Genomic DNA, 21,275 nt, shown 5'->3' on the forward strand with positions numbered 1-21,275 from the left:
TTATTGTATATCTTTCATGGAAATGCCAAGGTTGACCAAACAATAAATTGTGAAAGTGTGAGGTTTCTATTTTACCCTGGGTACAATTTGTTGGTATTTATGTATTTATGGCTGTATGTATGACTGTGACTTATACCGTGCAATCGTAACCACAGCTTTACAATCTATAAATTAACAATAAACAAACTCTTTTTAAATGAAGATTTATTTTTCACTACTTATTTCATGACACAGTTACAAAAAATGCAATAATTAACCAATACTTTTTAAAGGCAATATTAGTTCTAATAGTCTACAAGAAAACAAATTTGCATAAATAATTTACTTGAGAAAATAAATAGGTAGTCCACTCTTTGATAATGCTAACTTTCACTTCTGTACACTGGACAATATAAAATCTCTTCCGGAAAAAGCAGGCGTGGTCACATCTTATGCAAAGGTATTGCATGTATACATACTGAAACTGACATGATTGCTATCAAAAGCCAAGCTGATATAGCCGACTCATACCCTGTACTTTAATACAACACACATACATGGTACACATCCTTACTGTAAAGCATAGTTTACAAAGGTTAACGAAAGGATTTGAACAAGAAAGAAATTTGAAAAAATTAGTTACCAAAAACTTAACTTTACTGTTAACGAAAACTGAAAAGTGGCAATTCTGTTCTAATGATAGATCCGATTATAAATCTGTCTTCACATATTTGAAAGTGGGCTTAGTGTGGGAACACATCCAGCATTATATGTAAATGAGCATTGCCAGTACAGCCACGTGACTGTTTTAGTTGTTGTATATGATTAAATGTATAATGGAAAATCAATAAAATGCAACGATGAAGCACACAATGGCGATAAACATGTTAGATTGTAAAGGTGCACCTGTCGGTGTTCATGTTTGTTTAGCCAGAAAATAAAGTGCGTTCATAAATTCCAAATATATTGGCAGGAGAACGTGCTGCTTTGTGGTAACCTACACGAATTCTTAGGGGACTATGGGGCATATTTATACTCTGTTTGCGCCGGATTTGCGTCGTTTTTTTTTACGCAAATCCGACGCAAAACTAACTCCATATTTATACTTTGGCGTGAGACCCGTCTAGCGCCAAAGATCTTGGAGTTTGCGTCATTTTTTAGCGTGGACACCTTCCTTGCATTAATGATATGCAAGGTAGGCATTCCCGTCTAAAAAATGACTCCGAGGCATGTGCGCCGTATTTATACTCCCGGGCAAAAATGACGCCCGGGAGTGGGCGTGTCAAAAAAAATTACGTCCAGCCGCTTTTGCGTCATTTTTTAGCGCCTGGTCATGGCAGGCGTTAAGGGACCTGTGGGCTCGGAAGGAGCCCAGAGGTGCCCTCCCATGCCCCCAGGGACACCCCCTACCACCCTTGCCCACCCCAGGAGGACGCCCAAGGATGGAGGGACCCATCCCAGGGAACTTAAGGTAAGTTCAGGTAAGTATTTTTTTTTTTTTTGTGGCATGGGGGGGCTGATTTGTGCCCCCCTACATGCCACTATGCCCAATGACCATGCCCAGGCCCTGGGCATGGCCATTGGGCAAGGGGGCATGACTCCTGTCTTTGCTAAGACAGGAGTCATGTCAATGGAGGGTGGGAGTCAAAAGAAATGGCGCAAATCGGGTTGAGGCAGATTTTTTGCCTCAGACCGACTTGCCCCATTCTTTGACGCCCAAGCTCCATTTTCCCCTACGCCGGCGCTGCCTGGTGTGGGTCATTTTTTCTTACGCACGCCAGTCAGCTCCGCCGGCTAACGTCATTCTATAAATAAGGTGCCCGCATGGCGCTTTGGAATGGCGTTAGCCGGCGTTAAATTTTTTGACGCACAACTGCGTTGGCGCAGTTGTGCGCCAAAAAGTATAAATACGGCCCTAATTGTGCAGAATGTGTTTTTTTCAAATGTGGGTGATCCTATTTGCCTCCAGAAATTTGGACAGTATGAAAAGCTGGGGCATTTTTATTGCTGCAAAATAGTCTATAAAATGTACTACTTTACTTTTGTGGTTCAGTAATGTTTTGATCACGGCCATCCTTCTTCATAGTGAGCCAATCTATTTCTCCTTTGGGCATTTGGAGAGGGAGAATTAATTCTCTTAAATTCTGACAGATTCGGTGTTTTCACAATTGTAATCACATTGCTAACACTGGCACATCATCACCCAGTACATTCACCCTGTCATTTCAGAAACACTGGTGCGAGGAAGGGTCCACTGGTTTTTTTTCACAGTCATTCTGTGTCTTTGCTAACATTCACTGCTTTCATCATTTAAGTGGCAACCATGTTTTTCCTTCAATTTACAAAGTAGGGCCAATTCACAATAGTATTTATGAGTAACAGAAGTAGTACTACAGGAGTACTCTTGTGACTCAGCCCTGAAATGTCCAACTCCCTACTAGTAAAAGTGCAGAGTGCACAGTCCTTTCTATTTGTACTTCTTATATATGAATATTCCCATTAAAGATGTTTGGGGCCAGTTCACATAGAACTCTAACAGAACATAAAAGCATACTACAGGAATACTAGTTTACAGAAACCAAAATGCCTTTGTGAATCGACCCCTATCAACAAGTGGTGAGGAGGGTCATCAGAAATCAATGTGCTGGCTACAAACATTCTTTTCTCTCACTTCGTATTCATTTCTGATGGCCTGGACAGAATACTGTACAGTAATTAGTGGCCATTGTTATCTTCTGCAAGAGGGCAACACCTGCTGCTTCATAAGCCTGGATCGCCAGCCAGAGGGAACTTGCGGGTGTCTTGCGGCATGGCATGCCCATTTACAGAATTACAATGAATTCATAAGGAAAATGTATCCATTCACTTGCCAGTTGTTTGTGGCGGATTCCTTTAGCCTGAAATAAACAGTTAGGGATAGTTCAGTAGATTTTCTACTTAGGTGTTCTTCCAGCACAGAGCACTTGTATTTAATGGCCTCTCCAAAGTCATGGCATGGGTTGTAAGGACAGAGTTCACTTTCTCCCTCGGTTCTTTTACAGTAAACCTGAGGATTGCCTTATTAATGTTTGACATATTTTAAAAATCAAATGTGCTGCCATATATGAAATTTCAAACACAGGCGTACTCATGCATAGTGCCGTTCTGTGAGTAGATGAATCAAAATGGAACAAGTAATAGGAACAAAGAGTGGCTAAGAAAGTCATCAGTAGCTTTCCAATATCCATGTCTCTTGTTAACACATTTTAATACAACCAAAATTTGAAAATACTACTTTGGTGGGATTATATCTTAAAACAGAGGTTTTTCAGCGTTTGCCCAAGAGGACCAGATATAGAAAAACAAATTTGAGGGAAACCACCGATGATGTTAAGGATTGCAATTTAAATTCATTTTATGTCATGGATGTTCTATAAAATGTAGTCGGGCAGCATCACACCTACTACAGTCATGGACTAAAATATTGCAATGCTGTTGCCGAGTTTGGTGTTTTTCATTCCTTCCTTCTGAAGCATTATGCAAAGTACATTCCACCCTTCTCAGGCCACATACGCCACCATCTAGAGGGTTTAGTTCATGGAGCCATCCACCCAGTGCATCCGACGAAGCCTTGCCCTGCTGTAGAGTCTCTCTCTCTTTGGCTTGTCTAAGTGTGCATATTGTAGTCTTTGAGTTCAAAAGCCAATCTGCAAAAAGCGAGCAATTAGGACCGGAACGCTTCGCTTGCATTTCTAGTATGCGTTCTCTAACTCGTGATGGTTGCCTTTGCTCCGGACTCGGGGAAGGCGGGATTTTTTGATTTTTAAAGACCTATCCAGCTCCTTCCCAAAGTCTTTCAGCTCAGACTGGTTGTGGTAGCGCGTGTAGCGTTTGCAGCGGCATGATGTCACAGCTCGGATTTTGTATGTTCGTCCCACGTTGTCCGGGCATGCTAGCTGGATGCGTTGGGCCCGGGTGTGGGCGGGGACACAACGGTAATCCATGGCGTTCTGGCGCCACCACTTCCCCCTACCAATGGAGTTTGGGAGGAGGTGCGATGGCATGCATTGACCTGAGCACACCAGTTCCTTCACAGGCTTAATGCTGCGGCATGGCCCATCTGTGATGTAACGAGTAGAACGGAGCTCCCTGCAACTGAAATCCGATGCATCTGAAAATAAAAATAATACATTATTTTTAATATAAAGTTCCAATACATGTTTGTCTTTCTCCAAAATTATCCACTACATCATGGTACTACAGTTCCTATTATTAACCAGAACATAGAATTACTATGTATCAAAACTGCAAGAGGTAATATTATGTCTCCTTAGTACCTTCCTTTTAAAGTCAAACTTGTATTAGATCATATGATTTTTCTCCGTACACTCATGTATTCGTCACGGTAGACCTTAAAATGGAAAAAAGATGGTTCACAGAGCTGTTGCCAGTGATTACTGTTGCTTTCAAGAAGTAGTTAGCAATTGATTGCATGGCCTCTACAAGAAAAGTTGAAACCCAAAATTAAGTGAATAGATGCCTCCTACTAGTCTCATGGGATATTCCCTGGAACTGTCGTATGTATCTTGCACTAAAATAAATTAGCACTCTTTAGGTGTCGCTACAGACAACTTTAGCCATCAGGGAGCCTTCATGTTACCAATGGGCTACGTAACAGTACACATATGAAGAATACAGAGAGAGATGACTTTGAGTCAGCTCCTTGTTTTGGCTCTCATGTAGTTTTCAAGTGTTGCCATTGGTTGGATAGACTGTCCTTGAAGGCCATGACATTTGGTGGAAGGTTACATTGGTGTCCATTGTTCTTCTCATTAGGTTTTTGTGAGATAGCCGTGTTGAAGTGGTCCTCACTCCCATGTTGCCTGCTCTCCAGCCTTGTCCATCATTCCGGTTCTATCACTGCAATCATCATCCCCACCTACTACCTACTCATTCCCTGTCAACCTGTCAACTCCACTCATCCTCACCTCTTCCCCATGTGTTCCTAATCATCAGTGTGCATACCCCTCACCTACCTCCTTCCCATTCCCCAGCATCACTATAGATCTAAAGAAAATAGGTAAATAGATGCCCCATAGAAATCACAAATCTATTTTCTAAACACAAATGATTTGGACCGTCTGTAAGGATGGGGTGACTTCTTGAAGTACCTACCAGAAGATGCACTCAGAGCCTCAAAAATGGCTACCAACATCATAAGCCTGCCATGCAATATTTATTTGGGATGTGTAAAAGAAAAAAACATCATTAGCTTTGAATAATGGAATGTGGAAATGTATGTGTTGAATCTCTGTGATCTGCTTTGCTGAAAATAAAAGTGCAGTGGACATTTTTTGCCACTGCTCCTTTCAACTTTCAGTTAAAGAATACATTCAATGTTGTCTGGTGAGTTGATAAGACTCAGATATTCTGAGATTGAGGAGACAGTGGTGAAAGCCTATGGAACCCCTAGTTACAGCGGAAGGTAGTGCTACAGGAAGCATTTTCAGACTCAAGGGAACTTTGGTTGCAGTTTAAGATACTGCTTGCTGCTACAGCAAGGACTGGTGTCTGATTCAGGGGGCCGCTACTTACAATTAAAGGTACTGCAGCATGCTACAGGAAACTAACAACTTAAGGTACTGCAGCCCGCTACAGCAAGCTAACAACTTAAGGTACTGCAGCCTGCTGCAGCAAGCTAAAGGCTTAAGATACTGCAGCCCATTATAGCAAGCTAACGCCTTAACGTACTGCAGCCCACTATAGCAAGCTAATGCCTTAAGGTACTGCAGCCCACTACAGCATGCTAAAGGCTTAAGGTACTGAAACCTGCTACAGCAAGCTAACGGCTTAAGGTACTGAAGCATTTGTGTCTGACTCAAGGGACCTCTAGCCACTGCTTACGGTACTGCAGTCTGCTACAGCAGACATACGTGTCTGGTCGACAGGACCTTTAGTCGCAGCTTAAGGTACGGCAGCATGCTGCAGTAAATAATTGTGTCTGAGTCAAGGGACCTCTAGTTACAACTTAAGGTACTGCAGCCTAACTGCAGCCTACTACTGTAAGCACACAGCTTAAGGTACTGAGCCTGCTACAGCAAGCTAACAGTTTAAGGTACTGCAGCCTGCTATAGCAAGCACGTCTGTCTGACTCAAGGGCCCTCTGGTTGCTGCTTAAGGTATTGCAGCTTGCTACAGCAAGCATTTATGTCTGACTTAAGGGACCTCTACTTACTTCTTAATGTACTTGAGTCTGCTACAGCAAGCATCTGTGTCTAGCTTCCCGGGCTGCTAGTTACACCTTGATGTACTGCAGCCTGCTACGTCAAAGAAAGTGTCTGACTCAAAGATTCTCAGTAGATGTCTAAGGTACTGCAGCCTGCACTGGAAGCCATTGATTGCAATTTTTCAAAGGCACACAAATTTTCTCTTCAAATCTGTGGGACCTGCTGTCTTTGCAAACAATTAATATAGCTATTGTTAACCACAGTATTAATTTCGACCATAAAACGTGTTCAGAGTCGCCACCCCTGGGAACACACACTTTATCCTTCACTTTTATAGGGCCCTTAGGACAAGGTGGAGGACGTTCTCAGCCTTTGCAGTGCATGTCAAAGTGGCATCTGAGACTGGGATTCCTCTTCTGTTTAGAAGTGTGTGTCTGTAAAAACGTTTACTCTCAGTTTACAAACATATATTTTCAAAACTGCACAGGATGTGGTTAATGGGTGGTGGCAAATATAGGCCTTGCGCTCCACATACATAATACAATCTGTAAACAACAGAGCCACATACCTGGCGAATAAAATCTCCCTGTTAAGCAATGTGAGAAAGAAAGACACAGCAAGACATGAAAGTCTCTGAAAAACAATACAGACAAGCAGTGGCAATGTCAACAGGTCTGGTGTGGCTGCCATCCTTTTGGCTTTAGCAATGCTTGTTTTGTTGTTGTTTTTTTTTAAATTTCCGGGCCCATAACAATATATAAACACTTTTTTTTACTAAAAGAAAACAAAACATCTTTTTTGCTCTCCAAGAGCTTACATTGCCATGGTATCTCTGGCACTGAAGGGGGCTACTTTATGGGTGGATATGTCCCTTGTGAAAGAGAACAATACCAATGGCTGCAGTAAGCTGTCCCATTGTCCCATGCTGTAGAGGACAGGAGTAAAATATGCGTTGCACAACAATAGACCCATAGGTAAAATGGGCTGGCATAAAGCCTCTGTAAGGATGTTGTATATAGAATTTTACCAAAATTTAAAAGGTCTTGGCTAACACCAGACATACAAAACATTCCCTCAACTTCCCAATGCATATCTTCACTAGCAGCAAGAGACACCACACACACAGCTTTCAAATTAAAGGCCTTGTGTATTAAGGGAGGCTTTGGGAGGGCGTCAGTGAAAGTGTAACTGCATAGCTTTTTGTTACCTTCTAGGAAATCCTGATTTATTTTTCATGTGAGTGAACAGTCATTTGGGGCAGAGCTGACAGAGTAAACACATCTTGTGACACAAGCCAGTTCTTTGATCTTGTTTTTTCAATGCTGTTCTGGAGGCAGCAGCAGCGGTTTCTGAAACTGTTCTGTGCTTCAGAGAGAAATTGCTACCGTCTCCTCCACGCAGTCAGCCTCGACAAATCTATAAAGCCTCAACCTAAGGCAAGACAACCACATGTAATCCGGTATGATCCCGGCCCGCTCCTCGCGCCAAGCACATCATCCGGGGCCTCTGACGCCTCGCCTAGGCTTTGATCGAGCTCTGTAGCCAAAGGCAAGGAAAAGAGCAGAAATTGGGTAATGTTTTCAGTCAAATTACAAAGCCTTTCTGTTCATAGGCTGATCTTCGTGGAAACATCAATGCTGAGATGTAGTTTGTTTGAAACAGTTGGGAAACATCTGGGGTTTAGGGCTAATGTCGAGGGCACCCTATTTGGTCAGTCTGTGACTAGCTTCAACTAGGAATAGGCATCAGTTTAACTATACAACTGAAATTCAGGAAAATCTCAAATTTAACTTTACCCAACATTTCTCATTACGCAATTAAGTGTAACTATTTTTAAGCAGGTGTGCATCTTCCATAAAAAAAAGTCTCACAAGATACCACTTCACGCAGAAAATGTATCGCTGACAGGAATTTCCTGCTTGAACCACTCTCCTACAGATGTCTAGCAATACTTTTTTTCCCACAAGAGGTGCACACTCATCCAAAAAATGTCACAGGAGATATCAGGAAACCAAATTTATCTCTGAAAGTGTAATTTAATTAACTTTTCATTGAATTTCACGACATTTGCACAAAACAAATACACAATATGGCACCCCTAGTTTCAACCCTGTAGGTATGGGTTCAGACAAACTGCAGCATATTGTTTAAGCCAAAAAACACAAAAAGTCAGGATAAACCATAGGCTGAGATGGAGCGCGACTCTATTTTAGTTAGCCTAATCCAAACCATGATTTATCCAGTCTGAATAAAGGTCACTATACACCCTTAACTTGACACACCTACACAATTGTCTTAAGGGGCAGGGAAATGTTTTCTCCCGAGCCAGTCAGCCTGCCTTGTTGGCCCGGCCCACTAAACATAATACAGTCTGTGAGTGCTGGGCAGTAGGCAATGTGCATCAGACTCAGTTACTCAACAGAAAATGGAAGGACCTTAGTTAATCCTGCATGGCCTTGCTTCTTGCTCTGAATGGGTGAAGCATGTTGCATCAGTGCTGGCTGCCCCCTACCTGTTGAGTGTCTTTCTGCTCCTCAGATGATGTAATGGAGTTTGTTTGTTGGTTTACAGAGTTTCCAGTGATTGTGCTGCCTTCTCTAGCGTCATAGACATGGTTTGTGGATCACTGAGCTACCAGTGGCTAGCCTGTCTGCTCCTTCTAGGACATCATGGTCTTTGTTTGCTGATTTATTGAGTTGCCAGGACAGCTGTCCTGTCTTCTCCTCTAGAATCATAGATAAGGTTTGTTGGTTTACTGTGTTGCCAGTGGCTGTGATGTCTTCTCCTGTTTTAGTGTCATGGACTTGGTTAATTGGTTTATGAGTTGCCAGTGGCTGTCCTGTCTGCTCCTCCTATTGTGCAGTCGACTTTGTTTGTTGGTTTACTGAGTTGCCAGTGGCTGCTCTATCTGCTTCTCCTATTGTGCCATGGGCTTGGTTTGTTGGTTTACTGAGTTGCCAGTGACTGTATTGTCTTCTCCTCTAGTGTCATGGACTTTGTTTATTGGTTTATTGAGTTGCCAGTGGCTGTCCTGTGTACTACTCCAGTGTCATGGACACGGTTTGTTGGTTTACTGTGTTGACTGTACTGTCTTCTCCTGCTTTAGCTCATGAACCTGATTAATTGTTTTTTGAGTATGCAGATGCTGTCCTGTCTCATCCTCCCATTGGATTCAAGCTAGCCTGGTTGATGAAGGGTGATACTGTGAAACTGGTCCCGGATGCTTGTTTACGGTCCAGGGAGGACTTGGCCTGGCAGTTCGGCCTGGGCTGTTCCCATGGGGAACAGGGTCAAGACTGATTTGAATATGGCTGTGTCCAAACTGGGGTGCCATGGTGAGCAAAAAAATGATGGATTAAACCCAGATCTGTGACTCGGGGTGAGTGTTTGAAAAGCTTCAGCACTCTGTCCATCATCCTTTTGTGATGCTAAAGTTGCCCTAAGTGGGAAAGGTATGCCCAGATGTGGGTCCGGTGCTCACTGGGCCACTGGATTCAAGCTAGCCTGGCTGATGAAGGGGATATCCTGAAAGGGGTCCCAGGATGCTTGTTTCCGGTCCAGGAAGGACTTGGTCTTGTAGTTCGTGCTCGATTGTTCCCATGGGGAACAGGGTCAAGACTGATTTGCATACGGCTGGACCTAAACTGGGGCGGCATGGTGAGCAGAGGAACGATGGATTAAACCAGATCTGTGTCTGGGGGGAGGATTGTTTGAAAAGTTTCAGCACTCTGTCCATCATCCTTTTGTGTTGCTCCTCTTATTGAGCCATTAACTTGGTTTGTGGGTTTACTGGGTCTTCTACGCTAGTGTCAAAGACTTGGTTTGCTGGTTTACTGAGTTGCCAGGGGCTGTCCTCTCTTCTACGCTAGTGTCATGGACTTGGTTTGTTGGTTTACTGTGTTCCCAGGGGCTGTTCTGTCTTCTCTTCTAGTGTTATGGACTTGGTTTGTTGGTTTACTGAGTTGCCAGTGGCTGTCCTCTCTTCTCCCCTAGTGTCATGGACTTAGTTTGTTGGTTTACTGTGTAGCTAGTGGTTGTCCTGTCTGCTCCTCCTATTGTGTCATGGACCTGGTTTATTGGTTTACTGAGTTGCAAGTGGCTGTCCTGTCTGCTCCTGCTATTGTGCCTTGGACTTGGTGTGTTGGTTTACTGGGTTACCAGTGACTGTCCCGTCTTCTCCTCTAGTGTCATGGACTTGGTTTGTTGGTTTATTGAGTCGCCAGTGGACGTCCTGTTTGTTCCTCCTATTGTGCCATGGACTTTGTTTGTTAGTTTATTGAGTTACCAATGGGTGTCTTGTCTTCTCTTCTAGTGTCATTGACTTGGTTTGTTGGTTTACTGTGTGGCCAGTGGCTGTGCTGCCTTTTCCTCTCTCAGTGTTGCGTACATGGTTTGTTAGCTGAGGTGCTGGTGGGGTGGCTGATGGGTATAGTGGTGGTTGATTTCCTACTCAGTGAGGTTTGTTATGTGTAACATGCTATGTAGTCTGCATGACCCTACCAAAATATATTATTAATAATGTTTCTAGTTAGTGGCACAAGATACAGTGCACGTTAAATAACGTGTGATGTAATTGTGGTGAAGGGCAATTGCTTTAAGGGATATTTTAGTACAGCCAATTTTATTGCAATAATTTTAGAGTTGATGGCGAATTATCGATGTTGTTATTTGTGTGACTGTACCTATACAGAGAGGATTTTATTGGTAATATTTATGTTTTATATATTGTTCTTATTCAGCGTTGCCTATTGTTATGCTTTTAGCTGAAAACAATAACGTAGTAATGGATTGACCATTCGTGATTCTTTCATACATGCTTGTCAATGTGTGTTTGCGAGCATGTGGTGTGTGTAGTGTACGTACGAGTGAATGTTCAGTGAAATATAATTGCACTACTAATTTATGTAACACTTTGAATAAGGAGCCAGGGGTGTTTCAGCTGAGAATGGAAGTGACTGATCACTTGGCAAAGCGGTTGGTAATTAGGAGCTAAAACACACTTGAATACGTTTTTTTTTAGTTACGATAAAAGACAAGACAAATGAGGGGTGGCCAGAACCATCACCCGCTGGAATAAGGAATGGTTATGCAGTGCAGAAGCAGGTCTGGTGGAAAATTCTCTACCGTCTGCTGAATGTCACCTGTTCATTACATTGTATCTCAGGCCCATCAAGTAGCTCATATTTTATATAGCACGTCTGTTTCTAAGCGCTGAAATAATAGCCGATGGCACTCGTTTTACCGGAAACAGAAAAAGGGAAGGCAGATTTGGCTTTGTCGATATTCGATCTGAAGAACACTGCACGTTTCAGAGGCGAGCTGTGTGATGACTATATGAAAGAATGGGGTTTGGCAATACAAAACACACCCTAAAACCCCATCACATATAGGTGCAGATGATAGTGAATTCACCCTGGAGGTTATAACAGAGACCGGTTGTTCCTTGACAGTGGTGTTGTTGAATTAGGCGCCTCAATGGTGCTGGGTTAAAAAATCACTCCTATGGGACTTGTGGGTTGTTTGAATGTAGCAGGGCTGAAAAACAAACCTGGAAGTCTCTGCTGAAGAGTTCGACTCCTCCTCAAAGCTGTATTCCAAAATAGAAATCTGATAACACACAAAGACTTCTTTCCTGCTGCAGATAGCATTTGTTGTGGCAGGCAGTCAGTTATCGTGTTTGTGTTCAGCCCCTGGAATGCAGTGTATCTGACATTGTGTGGCTGTGTATTCATTTAAGATAGTGATGTCATGCGGTGCTGAGGGATGCTTAGAGAGCAAGTGGCCCGCATCTGGCAGGTGTGGGCCTAACTCACACTTCCTTGCATTCACCCTTATCACTCCACAAGTCCGCCTGCCAAACTCAAGTTGGACAGTTGTGCTTAGAATACTTTACTTCAAATAAGAGGCAGGGCCATGTAGGAATAGGCAACTATCCCAAGCAAACTTAGAAAGCGATAGGGCGCCCTCCGGTCAAAGGTCAAATGGGTGATAGCCCACATTTGTGAGCTGATTCGACATTTGCAAACAAGATTAGAACAGTGGAATGCTAGGAGCTCCACTGAAGACAATGGCGCGGCAGAGGGCCAATAATGGCCCAACGTGTCTCTTTCTGTTTCTCCATTTTAATTTAGAACATCCTACCCTTAGCAGATAGCATGTTCGGACAGTACTTAGCCCTTCTGCCATAGGCTATGCCACTCCTTAAAAGCCCTCTACCACGTTATGGGTTCTCGCCTGTCGCTCAGGCCTTTTACTCGAGTACAGGGCCTTTAATGGCTGCCATCGCCTTCAGCAGCAGCCTGTAATGCTACATTGAAAAGTGCTTCAATTCTAATACTATTGTATTGTTATTATTTAGGTATTTTGAAGCCTTAATATGATTCCCTTTGCTTCCTCCCAAGGGAGATAAGTATATATAGAAATAGGAAAATATAATCGCTGGCCAAAGTCTCTGAAATGCCTGAAATTCCACTAGGGTTGGGACACAGTCACTCGCAAGTCAGGCAGAGCCTGCAATGCAACTGGACACTGATCTAGCTTGATGTACAGTTGACTATAAGCCATCCCCACTGAATACTCTGTTGAGCTAGGGATGTCTAATAGTCTCCCAATTTCACAGCAGGCCAATCTACTTCTCACTGTACCTGGGTGCTTTAAGCCAATGTAAATAAGCATAAAGGTAACTAAACTGATAGAAATTTGGCCACAGAATTCACGTCTTACCCAGGTCAACTAGCAATAGAGATCCTGCTGATTTGATCGCTATATTGTCCTGGTGAAAAGAGGCAGTCCACTGTGCCCAGGTCCTGGTAGAGAGATGCCCTGTTCACTGCATGAGTACACCAACACTAAAATTAGGCACTTATTGCTGATTGACTACTCGATGTTAGACTAAGCAAAAAGGCCAGAGATGGAATGGGCCTGGAACGTGAACCACATTTTAAGACTTAGCATGCACTAACATTGCAGAAGGAGAGGGGTTGGAATGTAATATAGGGGGAGATGAGAGGAGTAAGAGGACAGAAAGGGGAGACGGAAACCGAAAGAGACCCAGAAAAAGGGCAAAGGGCAGAGGCAAAAAGGGAGAGTTTGGGGGGGAACAAGGGGAAGGGACTAGGAAGCGGGCGAGACCGAGGGGCAGAGTGAAAGAGATGAAAAACATGATATGAGGTGGGCACAAAAAAACAAAGACAAAGATCGAGGAAAAAGTGTGGAACATACAAAAGATAAGAGAGACATTGAAAGTGGGGAAAGGGTGGAAGAGAGTGGATAGATGCAGAACAGCAGAACAGAAGAAAACGTTTTTAAAAATGCAATGGAATGGGAATGAGAAATAGTAGAAAAGACAGACAGTTCTACACTCCTAGGTTTACACAGTCTACCGGTCACCAAACAGGTGCTTAGATATTAGATCTGGCTTGACAGTAAGGTTGTCTTAGACCTTATGTGGTCAACAGAAAGAAGGCTTTTAGAAGTACTAATGGGAGATTCACTTTACTTTTGCCTACATGTTGATTCCATTGAGTACAGCGTTTGAATGGGCAGAGAGTTATGTGTTTCTCTAAAATGAGTGCTTGTAATGCACTTTTGTTCTTGTGAGAATGCTTATGCTCAATACAGCACAACTGTATTATTTGCAGTGGCAAGATAATTATCAAGGCTATAGGCCGCATCGGCTTGCTATGAAAAACATTGTGATAAAGGCAGTAGGCCTGATATATTTATGGTGAAAAGCTTAAGTTAAAGTCAATAGGCAATTACGAATGGGTTGTTATTATTGTGTATTAAAACTTGCAAAGACATATTTTGTGACATGGCATCTCACAGATTACCGTAGTAGAGAAAGGTTTTGGTTTTGGTCACCTCCTCTGACAAGCCCTGAGGGTAGAAAATGTTTGCTATGGTAATGCTAGTTATTACATTTTAGGGGGGTGTAGTTTTTTTTGCCAACTGTAATTACGTACATACTTGTAGTTTTACAACTGCATGCTTGATGATCTCTGTACAAACCAGTAGAAGGTGGTTTTGGTGATTCATTAGAAAAAGCTATGTCAGATTCCATAGTTTTGATCTTTTCATTCTGAAATTTGGCAATGTCAGTGGGCCAGACTTACTTGTGAAAAGCATGTGTTAAAGGCATTAAGCTTTTAAACGGGAGAATGACCTAATGCTAAAGACTGTAGGCAGGTATTCTGCTACACAGAATCTCACAGATTATGATAATAGGCAAAAAAACAACGGGGAGAGAACATTTGGACGTTGATGATCATTATCAGGCTTTCTTATGAGGGGGTTTACATTGCTTTGAGGTGCATCTTTCTACAAATTTATAATGTTATTACTGTATGCCTTGCAGTTGCCTTGTGGGAACGTTTCCAAGCAATACAGCAGACCTGAGTGGGTTATGATGATGAACCAGTACTAAAGGCTACAGGCCAGATTGTTTAACTGTGAAAGGTTCTGCCAGATTTCGTAGATCTGATCTGTGTATTATAAAACACTAGGACAAAAGGAGTAAGCCTGATGTATGTATTAATAAAAGCATATGTTGAAGCTAATTGGTTTTTAAGAGTGGTTTGCTGTTGCATTGTGTCAAAGCCTGCAGATGTATTTTGTGACACGAAATCTTAGGGGTGTTTTGGTTTTGATTACCCCCTTTGACAAAGGCTCAGTTGTCTGCCAGGATCGTGTAAGAAAATACATTATTCCAAAATACACAAAAAGCACATATATATAAATACATGTATATATATATATATATATATATATACATGTATTTAAAAACGTATATATATTCATATTCACTGGAAAACAAAGATTACAGGGACATTATAGTTAGATTCAGATTATACACACATAAAAAACATAGAAATTCAGCAGCTATGGTTACCCGAGCTAACTATAGCTTATGCCCTTCACAATGCACTGCTTTATGACCTCACATATTACATCACTGATGACATGGTCAGTGACATCTAAAATGACATCACTCATGAAATCATTGATGACATCACCCAGTGAGTGTTTCATAAAAGTTTCTGCCACTGAAAGATATATACTGAGCTAGTACATACGTTAACTTACTTTTCTTTCTGTACTACTAATGGGTGTTAGTATTTATAACATATATCATTTGAACTATAATCACGTTTTCAAAGTGGGTGTACTATGTATGAGTGAACTAGCCTCTACGATGACACATGTTCCTTGCTGATGTATGTGTATGGTGGTGCTTTGCGACAGTCTAAGATGTTCATTGAGACTTCACTCCACAGTGATGACTGAGTATAGTTGTTTTTTATGACATACTGACCACTTTGCTTATTCCTCTCTCGTTTATAATGAATTAGTGTAGTAGTAGTTTTCAATAAATTCATCTGTTCACTAAGACCTCTCTCTCTAGGATTATGGCTCAGTGTAGTAGTGTTTTCCAACTGACTGACCTCTCTGCTGATACCTTTCTTTAGGATGAAGAATAATTTTACTAGTGGTTTGTGACACAGTGGCCTGTGTGCGAAGACCACTCTACTGGACATGTGCTGTAGTAGTTTGTGTAAACTGACGTCTGCACTAAAACCTTTTTCCTGGTTGACAAAAGGTGTTGTTGTGGTTTGCGATAGAGTAGCCTGTACACTTTGACGTCTTACTTCAGTCATTAGTGTTTAGAATAGTGGTTTTGAAGAGACAGGACTATCTACTGAGAACTCTCCCCTGCGTGATAAGTGTGTGTAGTACTTGATAAGGTTACACTGAACTCTCTGCTGTATGTCTCTTTCCTGTCTCTTTTTCTTATTAAAAAAAAAAATTTAACTGCATTTTATGAAGTATACTGAAGTTTACTTTGCTGGATGCTGTCTTCAGTGATGTCATTTTAGATGTAATCAGTTATGTCACTGACCATGTCATGAGTAATGTAATATGTGAGGTCATAAGCAGTACATTACAAAGGGCGTAAGTAATAGTTAGCTCAGGTAAATATAACTGCCCAATTTCTATGGCTTTGTTTGTGTAAAATCTGGACCTAGCTATAACGTCCCTGTAACCTTTCTGTTTTTTCAGTGAATTTCTAAGAATTTATTTTTTAATGAAATTTCCTAATTATAACATCCCTGTAACCTTTGGTTTTTGGTGAAATGCAATCTCTTTCTCTAATATAAATTGTACTACAATTTGACCCATAAGTTTAATTTACTTATATACATTTTCACAAGTTTATAAATACATTTTGCTCAATACAAACCTATTCTATTGCATTTTCTATAACTGTTTCACTACCAGCGTGTGGGTGTGTGAGTGGCTGTGTGGGTGTGTGAGTGGCTATATGTGTGTGTGACTTGGTCTGTGAGAGGCTGTGTGGGTGTGTAAGTTGGTATGGGAGTGGCTGTATGGGTGTGTGAATGTGTGTGTGAGTGGCTGTGTGGGTCTGTAAGTGGTTGTGTGAGTGGTTTTGTGAGTCTGTGAGTGGGTGTGGCAGTGGCTGTATGGGTGTGTGAGTGGTTGTGTGGGTGTATAAGTGGGTATGTGAGTGTGTAAGTGGGATTGTGAGGGTATGTGTGAGTCGGTGGGTCTATGAATGGGTGTGTGAGACATTTTGCAGGTCTGTAATTCAGTGTGTGAGTGGCTGTATGGGTGTATCAGTGGGTTTGAGAGTGACTGTGTGGGTATGTAAGTCTTTGTGCGAGTTTGTGAGTGGCTGTGTGAGTGGCTGTCTGAGTCTGTGAGTAGATGTGTGAGAAGTTTTGTGGGTCTGTTCTGTGAGTGGGTGCATGAGTGGCTGTATGGTTGTTTGAGCAGTTGTGTGGGTGTGTAAGTGATTGTATGAGTCGGTGTGTGAGTGGTTGTGTGGGTCTGTGAGTGGGTGTGTGAGTAATTTTGTGGGTCTGTGGTTGGGTGTGTGGGGGAGTGGTTGTTTGGGTGTGTACATGTGGGAATTAGTGTGTGAGTAGGTGTGTAGATCTGTGAGTGGGTGTATGTGTTTTTTAATTGGGGCCTGGATTCACAGATGCACCCCGAATCACACAGGGTGTTGCGCTGAGCGCTGCAGTGGATCTGCGGATCCTCGCATGCTCGAAAAAAAGTTTTTGGACCTTTTCTTGTCCATGAGTTGTCCTTCACAGACACCTCCATCTATCAACCCACTCCATCCAATGGCTCTATGGCCCTGTCTGATCATTTGTGAACACCGGCCTGAAAATGACTGCTTTTTAGTGCCAGGATTTTTGGGGCAGTCCTTTAGTGTTCCATTTTCTCTTTACATAGTCCTCCTTTCATTTTTTTCATTCTCCTCTTTTTATTTTTATGTTTACAGAATACTAGAGCATTTGATCACAGTGCACAGCATCTTGCGCAGCCACTGCCTCAAAGGCAGGTAACCATCATGTCATGATGTCCATTGTGTATCATTGCTTATCATCCCAAGATGGCCAACATGTTGATGCTAAACGTGGAGGTCATGTTGGACCTTTTAAAAATAATATACTCTGTACAATACATTTGCAAGATGGCCACCCACTGGTATGTTTAAGTTCATTTGATATTGCAAGCATAAGCCTGCCATGTTTAGAGGACAGCTTTTTTTCTTTTTTTTATACTTTTATTCTATTAATTTAATGTAAGTTGTATATGTTGTTGAGTTTGTGTATGTGCGTTTCACGGTGGTTGTGTGAGTGGCTGAATGCAAAAATGAGTTTGTGGGTGAATAAACAGATGAATGAGTGCGAGGGTGAGTGACAGAGTGCATGTATGATGACTTATCGAGTGTTCAAACTTAATGACCAGAGAGACCCTTTCATTATAAGCAAGATATATTGGCATTGCCAATACTTGTTCATATAGTGTTTTGTATACGCAGCTATCTTGTTTCTAAGCGATCAGAGCTCGACACACGAGGCAACAGAAGCACGTAGATACGAAGTCATTTTCTGAGGGTCACACAGCTTGGTCAGGTGAGCCAGAGGTGATTAGAACTTGGCTCTCATGGTTTCACATAAGACATCTTACCCCAAGGTCGTGTCATCTTCAAGAATGCTAATCGGGGAAGACACGAGTTCATGGTGACACATGGCTGTGATTTACAGCATTTAACTGTATATGTCGGTCCCATTAACACTTTAGTTAGCAAGTTATTTGATTGTGTCAAAGAACTACCCCTCCACCGCCCTATCACATGAAGCCGATGAGCCCAAATTCCGGGTCCACACCACTGAGTGATGCACAGCAGGTCTTTCACCAGAGGTGCTTTGCTCAGAGGGGACAGAATAAGCTGAATGCATGTTTGACCAGGGCTAACGTGTACTAAGAGGTGTTTACCGCAGGGCGCCTAGCCTCTATTTTTATCTTAATGCCATGGCCCAAAGCTCTTTACGGAAGGGATTTCCTCCTCGGGAAGTAGGTTAACACCCTGTCTGTCAGCCTTTGTTCATATACAACACACATCTTGCTGCCCCAGTTAAACTTGAAGACATGTGTGTGTGTGGTGATGTTCTGTCAATAAGTGAAACAGCTTTTAAACACTTTAAATATGAAATAGTCCAGGTACTATACATATATATCTGATAAAAAGTATTTTACGTGCAGGTAGTAACAGTAGCATGTATGTTTATGTAATATGTTTTTCTAAACATGGTGCTTGCAATCTGCTCTCTGCAATTTTATAAATCTGTATGTAGGAAGCATTGTGACAATCCACTTCAGTGGTACTTACTTTATGGAGCTCGCGAGGGCAAAAGAACAAGTCAATCCTGATCTCCTGCAGGTTGAACACAGGTATAAAACATTGTCCCAAGTAAGTATTCAGAGACGTTCTCCCAAAGTGATCATGCATTCCTGATAAGTCACCACGGGTTTCCCAAATCTTCATTTTTTATAAAAATTGGACCTCGTACCAAATAAAAGGTGCGCACCTTTTATTGCACAGGAAAATTCGATTGAGGAGAAATTGACAACTAGATGTGGGGAAAAGCAGGAGCTTTCTTGTAATAACATGGACATAAACCTCATGATTGTAAACACAGGTGTAGACAGTTTCATTTTCTTTTAGATTTTGGAAACTGTAGTTTAGAAATACCAACATTTGTAATAATGCGAAAGGCAGTTTTACAATAAAAGTTTACAACAGTAGCATTGCTGAATAGATGCAATCAGTTAATATTTTTACCAAGGTAAAAGCAAATAATTTCGGTCTGATCTTAGCCAAAACCTGTTCAGTCAACGCTCTTTTTCCATTAGTTTGTTACAGTGCTGTTAATGGGCAGGTACTCTCCGGTACTGAATACCTGCACTTTTTTAATTTTTGAGGGAGAGTACCAGCACTTCTCAGCAATGTGGCAGTGCCTTTAATGTGACTTCCGAGTAGGAAACAGGTACTTTGGCCAGTGAAAGCCTGCACTTTTATTTATCCATTTCAAACACTAGTTTGTTACTGTGTCACTCACATGTTCCTTCTGTCCACTTCTGCATACAGCAATTGGCCAGCCCACTCCATGCACTGGGCAACTTCTGTATGAGTGATGGTATTTCACTCTTTCAAAAGAAGAACATTCATACACAAAGTAGTCCCTTTAATGCCAGAGGCTGCTTTATATGGCAATAGGCACATTTTGCGACGAAAACATATTTTTCCTTTTAGCTTTTTTATGTTGGTGAAGGCCCACCAGCTCCAACAACACAGTTTACAAAAGCCATGACAAAACAAAACAAGCACTGGCAAAACCAACAGACTGGAAGCCAAAGCCAGACATATTGGCTCTCCCAATGCCTGTTCTCCTTACTTTGTGTCACTGTAACATAGCGCCAGTAGCAACTGTCATACGGTCCTTTTTAATTGAAATCTTAATATAATTAATTGTACTTACCTATAGCTAACTTCAATCACTTTTCTGTCATCTGGGTTCAAGCTTTCTACTTTACTGTTTTTCAGATTGTATACATTGCCATACATCACTCCGAAACTGCCACAAGTTGGTAGGTGGCGCTTTACAAATTCAGTCAACAAACGTGGCAGAGGACATGGTTACCTGGCTTTGTAATAAGCATGTTTTTCTACCACTCGGCTCATTGTTTAGCGACTTCAAAAAGATGAACGGATGGACGCAAGTACGTTATTTATCAAAAGCATTTGATGATGTGTTGTCTTAGTGTGGTTGGCACCTATGGCTTGTAGTTTGCGCAGATATTTTTTTGGGGGCGTTGCAACAACCTCCTGAGCTATCTGCGACCTTTCACTTGCAGGCTTTATAAACTGCTTTGTAGGAAACGCATAAATGCACGAAACTATCATTCTTGGATCGCAATCTGTGATCTACAGGTTGCATGCACATAGTAGAAGTATTAAACCACCAAGATCTCAGATTACTAGGACTGGAATGCCTGGGTTACATGTTGAACATTTACTTCTGCAAAAGATGCGCTAGTGGCTAGTTTAACCCCCTTTCACACTAGAAAATGAACATGGGTCTTGAGTCTTGCAGAGTTATATTCCACCAGGCGCACTGAACCTACTGAGCTACCTTTCATAGAAGTTGGAATTTTTGACACTTACCTTTGGGCTCTGGCGCTGGGTGCAGAAATCTTCCCCCGTACCTGGCCTGGTTCATCGTGCTGTTGTCATGGTTACTGCCGCGGCGCTGCGCGGGGTCCAGCGGAGGCGCGGCGTTGTCTTCCGGCTCCGGGACGAACTCCGTGGCGTCGTTCTTGATGGCCGGCCACCCGTGCAGGTCGCGGACCTGGAGGAGCAGTGTACAAAGCGCAACCAGGGAGACGTGCATGGTAGCGGTGGATCTCGGGATGTCAGCCTTCTCTGCGCTCTCCTGACCAGTTATCGAGAACTGGTCCAGGACCTGCTGAGCCTCCCTTTTAAAATTCCCCTAGCGGCAGTAGCAGCCAATGGCTACGCAGGGCGGGAAGGACCTGCCTCATTCATCCCAGTTCATTCAGCTGCCGGAGGAGGTGGGTGTCAGGCCACACGACTCCACCACACTGTTTACCCCCCTCTGGTTACAAGCTTCGAACATACTGTAGTCTGGCAGCTGCGCCAAGAGGCAATTAGGTTTGTGGTGAGCGCTATATAAATCTCCCAAACCATACCTAAAG

At 42.4% G+C, this 21,275-nt stretch overlaps 1 protein-coding gene across 1 annotated transcript; it reads right to left on the reverse strand.

Annotated features, from left to right (window-relative positions):
• Positions 1-187: 187 nt before the first annotated feature.
• On the reverse strand, positions 188-21,044 carry SOST (sclerostin). The gene is made up of 2 exons (XM_069237778.1): positions 20,725-21,044; positions 188-4,129 (listed from the first exon to the last, which is right to left on the reverse strand). The coding sequence occupies exons 1-2, from the start codon at positions 20,948-20,950 to the stop codon at positions 3,711-3,713; spliced, it is 645 nt and encodes a 214-aa protein (XP_069093879.1). The 5' UTR covers positions 20,951-21,044; the 3' UTR covers positions 188-3,710.
• Positions 21,045-21,275: the final 231 nt, after the last annotated feature.

The sequence above is a fragment of the Pleurodeles waltl genome, chromosome 6 (assembly GCF_031143425.1).
Source record: "Pleurodeles waltl isolate 20211129_DDA chromosome 6, aPleWal1.hap1.20221129, whole genome shotgun sequence".
NCBI lineage: Eukaryota > Metazoa > Chordata > Amphibia > Caudata > Salamandridae > Pleurodeles > Pleurodeles waltl.